Source organism: Apaloderma vittatum, unplaced genomic scaffold (assembly GCF_000703405.1).
Source record: "Apaloderma vittatum isolate BGI_N311 unplaced genomic scaffold, ASM70340v1 scaffold18976, whole genome shotgun sequence".
NCBI classification, from domain to species: Eukaryota; Metazoa; Chordata; class Aves; order Trogoniformes; family Trogonidae; genus Apaloderma; species Apaloderma vittatum.
In genome coordinates this window covers 1,901-16,005 of record NW_009721438.1, presented here as the reverse complement: position 1 = coordinate 16,005, position 14,105 = coordinate 1,901, and the positions used below count along the sequence as shown (strand labels likewise).

Genomic DNA, 14,105 nt, shown 5'->3' with positions numbered 1-14,105 from the left:
TGGTCAAATGTGGAAACTGGAATCTCCTGGTGAGCAGCATACTGTTTACTGCTCATGGGTCTGGCACAGAAGTCATCATTGTTATCTTGCCAGAAACTCACTGCAGAACTACTCTGCCTCTGATTACCAAGAGTCAAAGCAGAATTAAGCAAAGCAAAAAAGAAATTGTACCTCAATACTTGGCCCTGGCAGGCTTTCCAATACTATGTTTTAGAATTAAAGTTTTGGGGATATATTTCCATTGGTGAGGTCTGAGATTATTTTTTTTCCTCTGTGTTAAATTCTTTGTTTCTGTGCTGGCAAGTACTGTGGTATTATGAAAATAAAAGCAGGCTGTGATTATGATGTATAATCCCACATATCTTTCTTCAGGAAAACATCTGTTTATACATGTTTGAACACAAATGATAAGACTAAAACTGGCATAGGTAGCTCTGCAGGGCTGTTCTAATGATAGCTAATTTTTAATGGTGCTACCCAAGACTTTAGGGATGTTGCATGTTTTGGTTTGCTTACTGAGATTGCCTTTTTTCCTTCCACCATAGAGTGGGGTTTGGGTTAAACTGTAATAAGTAACCAAGTCAACTGTTTTGTTCACCACTGTGGCAGGTTTTCTGTCTGGCATATATCTGTCAGTAAATTAATGTTAGAAACACAGTATTAGTTACGGGATTGCTTTGTAGAAAAAGAAGTGTCAGAAATGCACGTGTGTGTTTGATAGCTATAGTAGTCTTATTTTACAAGTTTCACACTGAAGAAAAACATTGCCTAGCGTTGAGTTACAGGCCCTTCCTCTTGTATAGCCATGATATTAACCAGTTTTTGTGGGGAACAGTTTCTGCCATGGACTTAAATCTGATGATGCAGTACTTTGTGCTCAGGAAAACGGTGGGTGAGCCAAAGGCAATGCTGCTTTTTTAGCCTTGAAGAATAATAAATTGCTCCACCAGTACCTGTAAATCATTACTGTCAGGTGGATATTCTGTTTCACTTAAAGAAACAAGTAGGAAGTTTTCAGGTTTTCTCAGTCCAGCCTTCTTCTGCTGTCGGCACCATGTCGTATAATAACTTTCGTAACCTCCCCAAACTGCGTCTTAAAAAGCAGAACTCCATACCCTAAAGTAATGCTTCTTTCTGTTTAAAACCACAACTCCCTTTTAACTGAATCATGTAAAAGGAACAAAAGTACTGTAATTGCAGGCATTGGGGAGAAAAGTGCTACAGATGTCTCAATAAGTACTAGGAGAGAGAGTAACAGATTTGGGTAGCTGGTTGCATAACTAATTTACAAGGTCATTTGTATATTTGCAGGATTTCATGCAAATCCTGAGGTTTTTCCTTCCCCTGATTAAACATGTGCAAAACAAAGTAAATCCTTTCAGAGCAGATCTTGTAGCTAAGTTCTGCAATTTCCAAACATTGGTAAAACATGTCTTGTATGTAATGGAGCTGTAGCTACTAGCAGGTTATAAATAGCAAGCTCTTTGTGTCCCAAGAATGGAAATTTAGAGGATTATAAATTACAAACTAAACCTGCTCGGAAGGCTGCGGTTCCCTCTTAGTATTGGGCCCAGGTTGCTATTAACCCTTCCTTCTCAGCACCAAGTGACACCTTCCTAATGGACATTCAAATATGAGGCTGTTAAACGTAACACCTGGGCCAGCGCTGACACATGGAGCTCTTCCTGCTGGTGAACCTCAGCTTTAAGTAGCAAATTTTTCTATCAGAAGGGAGAAAAGCAATTTTGGATGGCACAAGTGTGTATCTTCAAGGACAGTTCAATAAGATTTATTTTTTTTTTGGTGCCCTAGACTGAAGATGTCAGAAAAATGTTTTCATGAGAAAACTGAGAATTAGAAATGTAAAGGATCCAGGGAAGGCACCAGATGCTACTCTGCTGGCATACAGCTCGCTTCACTGGAGATGGTCCATTGATCAACAGGGGCAGCTTCAGCTCATAGTGAATATCTCCTGTGGCTCAACAAGCTCCTCCCACTATTGATACAACTCTTCTTCTAGGAAACATGTTTTAGGAAATAAATTCTATAGAAAGAGCTACCTGGCTCAGGTGAAACTCACATTTGCTGAGAGTACCCATTCTTTGTTTATTCTTCCTTATCTTCTGTTTTGGAAAAGACAAATGTTACATTTTGCCTTAGCGTGTATAGCTATTTTAGTCTATAAAATGTCATTAATAAGGGTGGCATGGGACCCTTAGCATGGACCCACAAAACATGAACATGCAAACCAAGATGGAGCCAGGAATCTTGCCGGGAACAGGATTCTCCTCACCGAAGCAGCTTTTATACTGCAAACTACTGCTCTCCTAATCACACTTGCTTCATGCAGTTTTATGTCATATTGTCCCAGATTTATGGCTCGTGGTTTCCTGAAGAGCTGTTTGGGTAGTCTGTGCTTCAGTGAAACAACTTTCATATGTCCTGTAACAAATCCAAAATTGTAATGGAGTAGGTCATTTGTCTTGAGTTTGAACGTGAAACAAAATGATACAGTGAGTTTTTTCTTCTCTGTGGTGGGGGAAAAACTGGCTTATTTTCAATTTGGTTCCCAGCTTTCTGGTTTTCAGTCACCTCTGTGGAGGTGTCGTTAGATTTGTAATGCTGTCTCACACAGCATACAGCTATGCTGCCTTTATGACAGTAAGTAAAGTGAACTAATATCTCAGCTTTATTGATGTCCAGTTATAAATAGTATTAATGTTCTTCTAACAACAGTAGAGATTGCCTAAGCCAAAGGAAAAAAAAAAAAAAAGAGGAGGTGGAAGAACTAAGCAGATTTATAGTTCTCGTAATGTGATTTAGCTGCTAGAAGTAAGAACATCACAGGGACAAAACACTTAGACCACCAATGTAAGGAACTTCTGGTCTAGTGATTAGGACACTAACCTTTTCCAGGAGTGCTTTGGTAGAAAGTTCTCCTGGGTACTCAATATAAACACATTGGATAATACAGCTCAAAATCTTTTACTGGCCTTCTGAACTTTTTAAGTATTTAATAATTACTTTATTTCTATCTAGTACCATACCTCAGAACATGATTAGTTTACCACCTGGAAGGATTTAGCCATTTTAACAAGAAGACATCTCACCTTATGGGCAGTGGGAATGTTTCAGCCAACTCACTGCCAGGTCAGCCTCAAATGTTATAATGTACTTTGGTCTGTTTCAGCAAAAAGCTTCACTCCTACCTCCAGCACTGGCACCGTGTGTTTCTTGGGTGAATGTGAAGGGCTGCCATGTGTTGTGGGAGGAGGACGAGCCACGGGAGTGCTTGGTACTGTGATGAGCAGTGCTGTGAGCTTGTTGCAGAGCTGACCAGCTTCAGGAACCAGCCTCCACTGGCACATTGCTGGTCTAGATGCCCTTGAGGTTCAGTCTTGGCATGGCTATTACAGAGCTTTTTAAATGCAGATATCAGTAATACACAGCATCCTGTGTGAACAAACATGAAAATTTTCTCCTTAGCCCACACCCTTTTCACTTACAATTATAATGTGGTACAAGGGTTGTCGGTAAAAGGTGACACTTCTATTAAAATCACAAAGACCAATGTCTTTCAAATGATGTCCTTTACAGGTGGATGGAAGTCTGCTTGGAAGAAGAGCTGCCCCCGACTACAGAGCTGGAGGAGGGCTTAAGAAATGGTGTCTACCTTGCCAAGCTTGCAAAATTCTTTGCCCCTAATGTTGTGTCAGACAAAAAGATCTACGATGTGGAGCAAGCACGCTATAAGGTAATAAATTTCTCTCACCAACAAGTCAAAAAAATGTAATGTCTGTCTTCCAACTCGTAAAGATGCCCAAGCATAGTTGGTTAACTTTCCTCATTTCTTTTGTAAGATGCTCAGGACTAGATTCAAGACACAGCACTAAGAAGCCAGCACAATAAGTTAGAAATATTTTGCTCTTAAAAATCTATGTTAATGTCACTTAATATTTTTTAAGCTGAACAAGTTTTACTTCTGGCTCAAGGGAGAACATGAGCTTTGCTATTTCCACAATTATTTCTCATTAGGAATAAGAGCCAGAAGCAATTTAGTAATTAAACTTGATAACTATTCAAAATTTTCCTCATCTTATATGGGAGCACATTCACCTCATTAGACCTGTGTGTTTATTTTATCAAATTTAACACTGAGAAGTAAAACACAAGCTACCAGTAACTAAACTTAGCTTTCTACTTGTGTGAGCCCTTTAACTCCAAAATCCTCAATAATATAAAAATATATACACGCATATGCAGTAGTCCCACTATGGAATGACTATCTCAACATATAAAGGGGCCAGAAAAAATTAGGAATGGAGTTTTTTAAGGCATAATCACCAGCTGTGGTTTGAGAGTTGAGAAACTAAACTGTTCTAGGTCCTATATAGTTGTCAGTGTCATGATTAAGAATGTCAGTTACATTTAAATGCTTCTCTTGAAAATGTTCAAAACTTTAGCTTAGGATTCTTTTCCCAATTTACCCTGACTCTTTAAAAAATAACTTAAAAAAATTTAATACTTTCTCACTTTGCTTTTTTAATTGCTGCTTTTGTAGGCTGTAGGGAGGCTTGGGTGCTCAGATAGAACTGAAGAGTGACCAAGAGCTGCTTATCTACTCTTTTTCACAGTAGTGCCTGAGTAGTGTTACCACATCTGTATTTTGGAGGTAGTGGTTCCTGTTATTTCACAGCCAGTCTTTACTCCCAGAGACTACTAAGGGGCTGTACAAATGACCACTTCAGTCAGAGGCCACCAAGATGGGTGTAAGTTTGGCTTATGTTGCATAAAATTTAGTTGGACAGCATAGGGCTGTTTGATGTGTTTGGATGCTTCCTTAGCAGGACTGAGGCTGTAATTCCTTGGTGTCCAGGTTCAAACGAGGGAAAATTCTCTGAACTTGACTTCAGAATATAAAATTGGAAAGCAACAGGAGGATCAATAATTAGAGAATTTGCTTTATGTGATTTTTATTATCTCTTGCTTCTGTGTTTCCAATAGAGATCCGGTCTTCATTTTCGGCACACTGACAACACAGTGCAGTGGTTAAGAGCAATGGAGTCCATTGGTCTGCCTAAGGTAAGCCATTTAAATTTTAGCTCAAGGAACTGAATCACTAAGTCTGCTTGAGCATAAATGATTGCTTACAGTAAGGCTACGGGGAAGGAGTAATTCAGGAAACAAATCTGAAGAGAAATTAATGCTGAAAGCGGCAGGAATGTCAGTTATGTGCTACTGCTGCCAGTGTGCGTGGACTGAGGCTGCTGTGGATGAGTGCTGTGGGTGGAAGTGCTCAGGGTGCTTTTTCTGCGGAAAGACAAATGGGGATGCTAGCAGTGTTTCAGCTATGTCTTATTTCTAGTACTGTCTCTGTGGGGGCCTGAAAGGAATACAGTTTAAAACAGAAAACTTAATTATTTGCTTCCATTAGGTTGCTACCTCTCACCATTTTCTCTTGCTGCCTCTTCCTCTTAATGTACATCCCAGTTTCTCTACCTCTACCCTATTTCCAGACTGTCCTTGCACACTCCAGTGCATCTGCGTGGCTATGCTGCTGCTCTTCTCCCACCAGCTGTTTTCTTGGGTCACCTCTCGTATTTATCTTCCTCCTTGTGGGTCTTCGCTTGTCATCTTCCCCCTCTGCTGCTGTTTCTGGGCACCAGTGAGTCTTTTTTGGATGAAAATCCTTTAAGAAAGGGTTGTGTGGAAACACCTACTCTACTTGTTTGGGCGTTTCAGCACTTGAATATTGCCTGGAGAGAGTATTCTTTCACCCAGGCTGCCCAGCAGCCACCCCAGGTACCTGGGTGGGGGCAACCGTGACACTGCCCAGCACACCGTGGTTCGACACAGTGAAGATGCTCGGATGGGCAAACACACTGCAGATGCCCATAAGCAGAAAAGGGCACCCGTGACTGCCATCAGAAAAGCCATAAAGATGGGAAGGGTTCTACCTTTCCCCTGGCAGGCATTTTTTTGGGTCAAATCTGAGTCCTCTGTTCAGGGGACTGATCTGCACCCTTCCATCCCTCCTCTGAAAAGCTTCACTTCTACTGTGGAGGATGGTTGGAATTAAAAGCCTGCCTCCCAAAGCTGCTGTGAGCAAATGGTGAAGAGGGCACTGCGCTCCTCACTTAGTCTTGTTCTATTAACTGTGGGACAGCACAGCCCCACGTGCCCAGTCTCGGCTGGAAGCACCCTGGCAACTCTCAGGGTTCGCTAAGTCTTTTATTTCATTTTTGTGGAGAAACAGTGTTTAGTGACTGGGACTAAGGCCAGGAACAAATTAGTGGTAGAACCAGAATTGGAACTTATGATGTGACTTTGCCTACATTGCTTAATATTCCTCTTTCTGAATATCTTTCTCTGTAAATGATGTATTCACAAAGTTAGGGTTGCTGGCAACTAGAATTTTACACTTTTAAACCATACTTGATTGTCTGGTTTGCAATGAGGTTTGTGAAATTGTGATGGCATCCCAGTTTTGGGTGTCTGCAGGAAGACAAGCCATACTGGCTGAGCTTGTGCTGAAGGACCTTTCTAAAAATTTTGCTGAAATGCTGTCTGCTTATCTTCCCTTTTTCTCTCTTATTAAGTAGCTTTTATGCTTTATTTAATTCTTCCGTATGAAAACTACAGATAAAGTTAAAATAACATCAGACAAGACTTGATTCATAACTTTGTAGATGCAACAGCTGAAATTCTGTAAGTTAAAGGTATGGTTCTGTAGTGAGCACACTTCAGCTACTTTTCTGCTCAGTACTATGTCTTCTCATTTAACTTTGTGCCCTTTGTTTTTTAGATCTTTTATCCAGAAACTACAGATGTCTACGATAGGAAAAACATCCCTAGGATGATATATTGCATTCATGCTCTAAGGTAACTTGTGATGGGAGTAAAAAGTTAAAGTAACTGCCAAAACTAGGAGTGTAATTCTTGAAATGGCTTTAGGGCAACCAATATATCAAAATCTATACAAATTTACAAGTTCATATAATTTAAAGTTGATGACAGAAGGCGAACTTTGTCAGAACTACTGGCCAAATAATTTTCAAAGTAGAAATGAAGGACTGTTGGATTTAACACAGACACCACTCTCTTAACAGGTGTGCCCCCTTACAAAGTGCACATACCTTTTCAGAAGACGTATGGCAAAAAAACCAAATAAATGCACAAAATCTTAACCAAATATTGGTATAACCATAGGGCAGTTGTGTTGATCAGAGCGAAATTGATGAACTGACATCCTTCTGTCCCAGAAGAGGATCAAGTAATTATACTGCATATTGAAGTCATGCGCATAAAAATTGACATTTTCCAAGATTGCAAAGTTCTGAGCAACTTTATTTTCAATGTAAGTCGGGAAGGTTCTGACTACACCACTGAAGGTAGAACTTAAATTATTTTTATGTCCTGCCTTAAGAATTTTCTGGATGTCTAGTACTAAAAGTAATGAATATCTGCCTTGTGCTGTCACTGGTGTGAGGAGCAGTGGTGTAGGCAGATAGCTCCTTCTCCTGTGGTTCTCCTAGTTCATTTCCTGCACATGGAGACCTCTTGCTTTCATTACCTGCTTGCAGAGAACATAATTAACTTACACCCCAAGTTTTCTTCTGCGTTCCTGATGGTGTTCAAAGGCATATCAGCTGCTCCAGGGCTCCAGGTCAGAAACAATTCAATATGGTCGAATCTTTGAAATGAAGTGCCCACACCTGCAGCCTGTGCGCACTCACTGCCAATAAATAGGGCATACCACCGAAGTTTGTTGCATTTCTTTTAAATTTTAGGTTTTCAATGTTGATAGGCCTAGCATTTTTTTGTCGTCAAGTGTTGCCACTTGACATTATTATTCCTGGTGTAACATTAACTGGACAGTATCTTCAGGACTGTTTGAGGGTAGCTCTTGTTTAAAACTTGTTAACGTGGTCTGTTCTGTCAGTGAATGCGTTGTGTGAGCTTGAGGTGATTTTCTGAAGTGGATGCAAGGGGCTCTAAAGTTAACCAGCTCAGGCTGACATGGATGGCTGCTTGCCCCTCTGGCCCCAGCCCCATTATGGAGCTGGCTCAGATGTTTTGCAGGAGGTGGAAGAAAACAATGAGGTTTTCCAGTATTTCCTTCCTCTTGTGTGGAGGAGAATTTTACCAAGTGGGGATTTGAATGCTACATGAAAGTGAGTTAGACACTTTCTTAAAAGCCGCCTAATCATTGCAGTGACAATAACTACTTTCATCGTGAGCTGAATTTTGCAATTAACTGACCTTTGGTAGAAATTTCCTTTTTCCATCTTGATGTGACCCAGGATTTATGCCAGTATCAGTCTATGTTGTCTCAGCTTTCGCTTCCAGGTTTGTCTTGTTTAAATTACTTTTTTCTTGTTGTGTATCAACATGAAGGTATAACTCTGTACTTACAAGCTATTATTTGAGAAATGGGCTTCATATCAAATGTGCCATGCCATACCGAACAGGAATAGGCCTGCAGTTTTTTTGCTTATGGTTTCCTATGAAAGTGTAGGGCCCTGTGCCTGCATGCTATGCAGGATGTAAGAATCAAAGAAACAATTGTTGAGCTTCATTTATTTTCATGTCTCGTCCTAAAATGCACATCATAAGTCCTTCAGTAGAGTCTTTCAGATCAAACTTTAGTGGCAATATTGAACAGCACACAGACTACATTGAAAGCTGTCTGGGAAACAACAGAATTAAGCCAAGCTGGCAACATTCCCAGTTGGGTTGGCATCAGAGGAACACTGAGCTGCAGGAGTCCAGTTCCATCTCCCTTCTGCTGTTGTAACTACTGGCCTGCTGGTGTCTGTGCCCCTGGGTCCACCTGTGCACCCTGCTCTCTCAGCTCTCTGGATCTGTCATGCATCCTCTCCAAGGGATCAGTATAAGGTTCACAGACCCTGGATAAGTCCATGTCCCTGTTGTTCTCAGGGTCCAGCGCCACAGCATGTAGAAACAGCAACTGCAATCAGGCTTTTAACCTTTGCACCTGTAGCACATGCACACGATCACTATATGAAGAATCACCATTGGGTTTCAATGCTAAATTTTGATGCATTTTGCTAAATTTTAGTGTATCTTTAATGTATCTTAGCATTGGGATTCAGTGCTAAATTTTAATGCATCTTGGAGTACATGCTCAAATTTCAGAGGCTTATAGCCTGGAAAAATTAATCACTTTCTCAGAGAGGTGAGGGATTGACCTACTTCCCCTTCTTTCATAGTTGTCACCACGCCATTTCTCTGAAGCAACATGATTCCTGAGCTTTCCAAAAAACTATGTAAATTTAACACAGATAGGATATTTTCCTATTCTCATTCTTGGAAATGCTGAAGCCATCCTTACTTGAGATGTTTTCCCACATGAGTTCATTTATGCACAGTCAGTGTGTATAATTTAAGCGCTTAAAATTGATAAGGTTATTTTTAATTGCACCTTTAAGAAATATGAAATAGCTTTAACTGTAGGTAAGAGAAGCAGAAAGCTCTATCCAAAGGGTCTATTTGACATCTGAAATTTCACAGGCAAAGTCTTTAGTTGTTTGTGAGTTTGCTGCTTTTTGAGCTGCTAAAGGCCCTAAAGATAGACAATGGCTCTAAGCAAGATGGCTTGAGTATATTTTTAGGATATGTTCTACTTCAAGGATGAAATAAAGACCATTGCACCTACAGTATGAGGAGCAACTTGCACTGTCACCCACAGCACTGCTCTGGCCAGGAGGGAGTAACTTAGCAAACAGTTTCTAGACCTTTGTTGCATATAATTACTCTCCCACTTTTCTCCTTTTGAAACATCAGCACTTAAAGCTCTACTCAAAAAATACAACGGCATGAGTCTCATTTCTTGCACTGTTTTTCTTATGAGAATGGATTTGGACTAAATGCAGTTAAGAACTGCTTCATACAGGTTAAGGTACTGTCAGTAATTCTTATTCATAAATAGCAGTGCTTATGAGAGGTGGTTTTTTTCTCTGAAAATTTTAGTTTTCAAAAGACCTTTGCACACAGATTGCTGCTGTATCCTGGACCAACTATTTCTCTGAAGCTGGAAAGCTTCAAAATACTGTTTTCCTAGGAAGCACTGGAATAATGAGTATATGTCTTCTAAAAAAAACCCCAACCCACCACACCTCTTTCTTTTCAGATCTGTTTTTACAGCATACTATATGTGAGCTAAGTATAAAACAGGACCCAGGAATCTCTGCCTGTTATGAAATGCAGTTCTGCATGAGCAATGCAAAGGAAGCTTCACCTGGGAACTGACCTTTCCCCTTTGTTTCTTGCCTGCTCCTGACGTCTCATATCCAGCTTTGTTAACCCTAAGACTCTTGGCTTTTGATTTTGTGTGGGTTCCCTGATGTTCAAGTAACACTTATAAAAGCATTCAGCAAGCTGTTTCAAGTGAAGTTATACCTTGATGCAGAGAAGTGTCTTTGTGCTCCCTGCAAGACGTGAGGCACATTTTCAGCACCACCTGGTGGTTAATAAGTTTATTCAAGCAAAGGAGCATAGCAAGGAACCCACGTGGGTCAATGCTCACCTGGAAGCGCTGAGCAGCAAAACTATGAGTCTCTAATGTTCATACCACTTTTTCTTCCTCTCTCTTATTTTATTGTGGTGACTTCTAGACAAGCCAGCGTAGCCCGATGATGCTGCTGATCTCCAGAACTGTTTGTATGACACGCAGAACTTCAGTTAGGACTGTATCCCTGCTCAAACTTAAGTAAAATCTCTTTAAAAGCCTGGAAGGAAACACTAGCAGGTAGATCAGCATTATGGAGGAACGTGGTTCTTTACTGTTATGGAGGAATGTGGTTCTTTACTGTAGTCATGTGGGTTTTTTTCTGTTGTAGCTAACTTGCTTTTAAGACTGTTCTGAGAAATGCAAATGGCAGTAGCAATGATTTTGAGAGGCTGGAGCCATCAGAAGGGTGTTGACCTTCAGGAGATGTGCTGTTGTGTCCATCCAGGTCATGACGGGGCAGAGGAGTAGATGTGGAAACACAGAAGATAAAATGTTGATCCCATGTACTCAGAAACAAATGTGACAGCTACAAATAATTGTTTTGAAACCTCATTCTGCAGTTTGCTAATATCAAAAAACAAACAAAACAAAAAGCCAAGAAATCAAACAAAAAACCCCAACCCAACAATAAAACACACAAAAAAGAAATACGACCCTCTAGGAATAAAAGCTCCAAGCCACAATGCACATTTGCAATATTTGAAGTTAGAGTCAAGTAATTTAAAAAACAGATGCAAAATAATATTTTTGGAGGAATGTGTTATTTAAGTCTGGTTTTTAAATTCTGTGGTTTTGATCCATGCTTGAAAAACTCACATTTATTGAATTTCACTGACAAATTATAGAAAGACTAATCTTTTGTAGAGAAATACTTTGTTTTGAAAGACACTGAGAGAATATGGATGTACTCAGCTATTTTTTCAGATAGCACTCCAGAGTTCAAAGAATAATGAGTATAGGTATTTTTCAAGCTATATTGAAACAGAAATATTAGTTCCTGGGTAGCACTTTAAACCGAGATTTCTTCATTTTCCCTAAGCTGAACAGCTAATGACACCGATATACTCAAGACGGGCTTAAATAGACTTACAATTCCTTGCGCATCTACACAAAGTAAGAATTATGTCAATGATCATGGGTCTTCAGCCATTAGTTACAGGGATGTAATAATGCAAGTCAAAACAGTACATAGATCCAAAGCTATAGTGTGCTAAAGTGCTTTCATGTTTTATGTGGGTTTTTTTCCCCCAATACTAGCTTTTGAATTTAACTGTCTTCCATTAAGTTTTTCCACTTTTTTACACATTCTCTGTGATCTGACAAGTACTGGCAGTACTCTCCTTTTGGAGATGCTTCTTTGAAATACCAAGTCAAAAAAGACTCTTGTGTAGGACTTAAAAATACAGCATTAAGAAAATTGTAGGGTCAATTTATTTTGTATTAGCTCATGAAACTCAAGGGTTAAAGGACAAGCTTCATAAGTCTTTTGCTCTTGTACAGAAAGCGAACACCCCAACAATATGCAGTATTTAAAATTCTAATTTTCTTCTTTGCAGTTTGTATTTGTTCAAACTAGGATTAGCACCACAGATCCAAGACCTGCTGGGAAAAGTAGACTTCACAGGTAATAAACTGTTTATCTAATCATGTGTTAGATGGGTTCCTCATTCGGCAAATCTGCTAGCATTGTACATATTTTCTATTATGGTCCTTCTCCTCCTGCAAGGTTTTTCTGAACACATCCTAATTAAATAGGTGGGAGGCTGCTATTTTAAAGGATATTGGTCTCTGAAGGAGAGAAGGGAGTGAATTTGCATGGGATACTTGTCATATCTTAGATTCCTTCAAAATGGGGAGGAAACACTGCTAAGAAGCCCTAGACACAAGCACTTCAAAAACATATCTGTATTTGTAGGTATGGTGATTCATAATGAAACTCTTATGCTTTTGTTCTGAATTTATTTTTTTTTACCTAAACAGAGGAAGAAATCAGCAACATGCGAAAGGAGCTAGAGAAGTATGGTATACAGATGCCATCTTTCAGTAAAATTGGTGGGATTCTGGCCAGTGAATTATCAGTGGATGAAGCTGCATGTAAGTGTAGCTCCTGTTGTCTTCTCTTGAATAATTTGACAGAATGCTAACAAAATATTTACTATATTTTAATTCAGCTAATTTGCTATCTCTTAATAAGTAACAAGAAAAGCAAGCAACTTTTCACTATCACTCTGCATCATTGTTACAAGACCTCTAGTGATTTTCTGAGCCTGCATTTCTGAGGATCTCCATCGAACCATAGGAAGTGCAACCAGAACCAAGTATTTCTTGGAGTCTTTTGTATGAGTTTAATGTTTTGGTAGCTAGTGCTCCTCCAGAATGACGAATAGATCTCTATGTGTGCCTTTGCACTGTAGGGGGATATGATGCATATGGCCATGAGGACAAGGTGTCTTCTCTGTGCCTCCTTACTCTGTTGGGCTCTTGCAGTTTTCCTCAAACAGCGGTCAGCTTGCAGTGAGGACAGTTCACAATTCCAGATACACAAGTCTCTGGTATGTGGTGGTACATACACGGAGGAACCACTTGCCTCTATGGGTAGCTTTTGATCTATCTGAGTGCTGGTTTGTGACCCGCAGTGTGGTAGAACCCTGCTGAAGGGCACATTCTGCTGGTGCACACAAAACAAGCTTTTACTTTTTGGGAGCATTGATGCGTTGTTATGGTCCTTTTGAATCTGTCCTCAACAAACAGCTCCCACTCAAAACTCAAGTTAAATACTTTTTTGCTGCCCAAGCATATCCATCTGTAAATCTGTTTTCTCTCAATTTCAGTTTTTGTGGAATGAAGTGATATATATATATAAGAGGAAAAAAAAAATGCTTGAACTTGAGTGACGTGAAGTGTGTACACTGAAATCCACACTTGAACTCTAGTTATTTTGTTCAAAATCTTAGCCTTGTTCAGAGGAATAAACTGAAGGGCTGTCTTGAGTATATTCAGTGGCACCATGGGCCGTTAATACAAGCCAGTAACAGTGTTACAGGCTGTACATGAGGAGGTGATGGTGATAAAGGCTGCATGATAGTTAACTTCCATTGCAACTTTGTTAGACCTTGTGAAGTCGCATAACTGAAACAATCTGATTCAGGATGTTGCTCAGTATGCTCAACTTTTTCAGACCTTAACTAAAACATGTTTCCTCATGTTGATTTGCATTCTCTGCGTTCTATATTTTGGAGCCTGCTGTAGCTTAATATGTGCATGTTTCTGCAAAGCTAGCTCTTAAAATACTGTTGTCGGAAGTGGGAGTAGTTAGTCTCCTTTTTTAGCTGATTTTCAGAGATTTAGTGACTACTAAGCACTCTTTCAGGGAGTTTCCTGCCTTCCCTGAAGATGAAAGGGCTGTGACTTCCTTCTCTGAAAGCTTATTATAGTATATGTAGGGTTTCCTTTAAGTTCTGAAGTGTTTTCAGTCTTTCATAGAAAAGCACTGTTTCCTGATGTTGATGCTGTCCATTTGGGCAAAGGTTGTGCTGTAGATAATGCACTCTGCCCCAAAACAGGAAACATC

General features: G+C 39.9%; 1 protein-coding gene across 1 annotated transcript; it reads left to right on the top strand.

Annotated features, from left to right (window-relative positions):
• Nucleotides 1-1,054: 1,054 nt before the first annotated feature.
• On the top strand, nt 1,055-12,628 carry LOC104275439 (ras GTPase-activating-like protein IQGAP2; the record flags this gene model as incomplete). Its single annotated transcript, XM_009871400.1, has 6 exons — nt 1,055-1,059; nt 3,598-3,754; nt 5,005-5,082; nt 6,806-6,882; nt 12,091-12,158; nt 12,515-12,628. Coding segments are annotated over exons 1-6 (499 nt in total), but the record flags the coding sequence as incomplete, so codon positions are not given.
• Between the last annotated feature and the right edge of the window lie 1,477 nt (nt 12,629-14,105).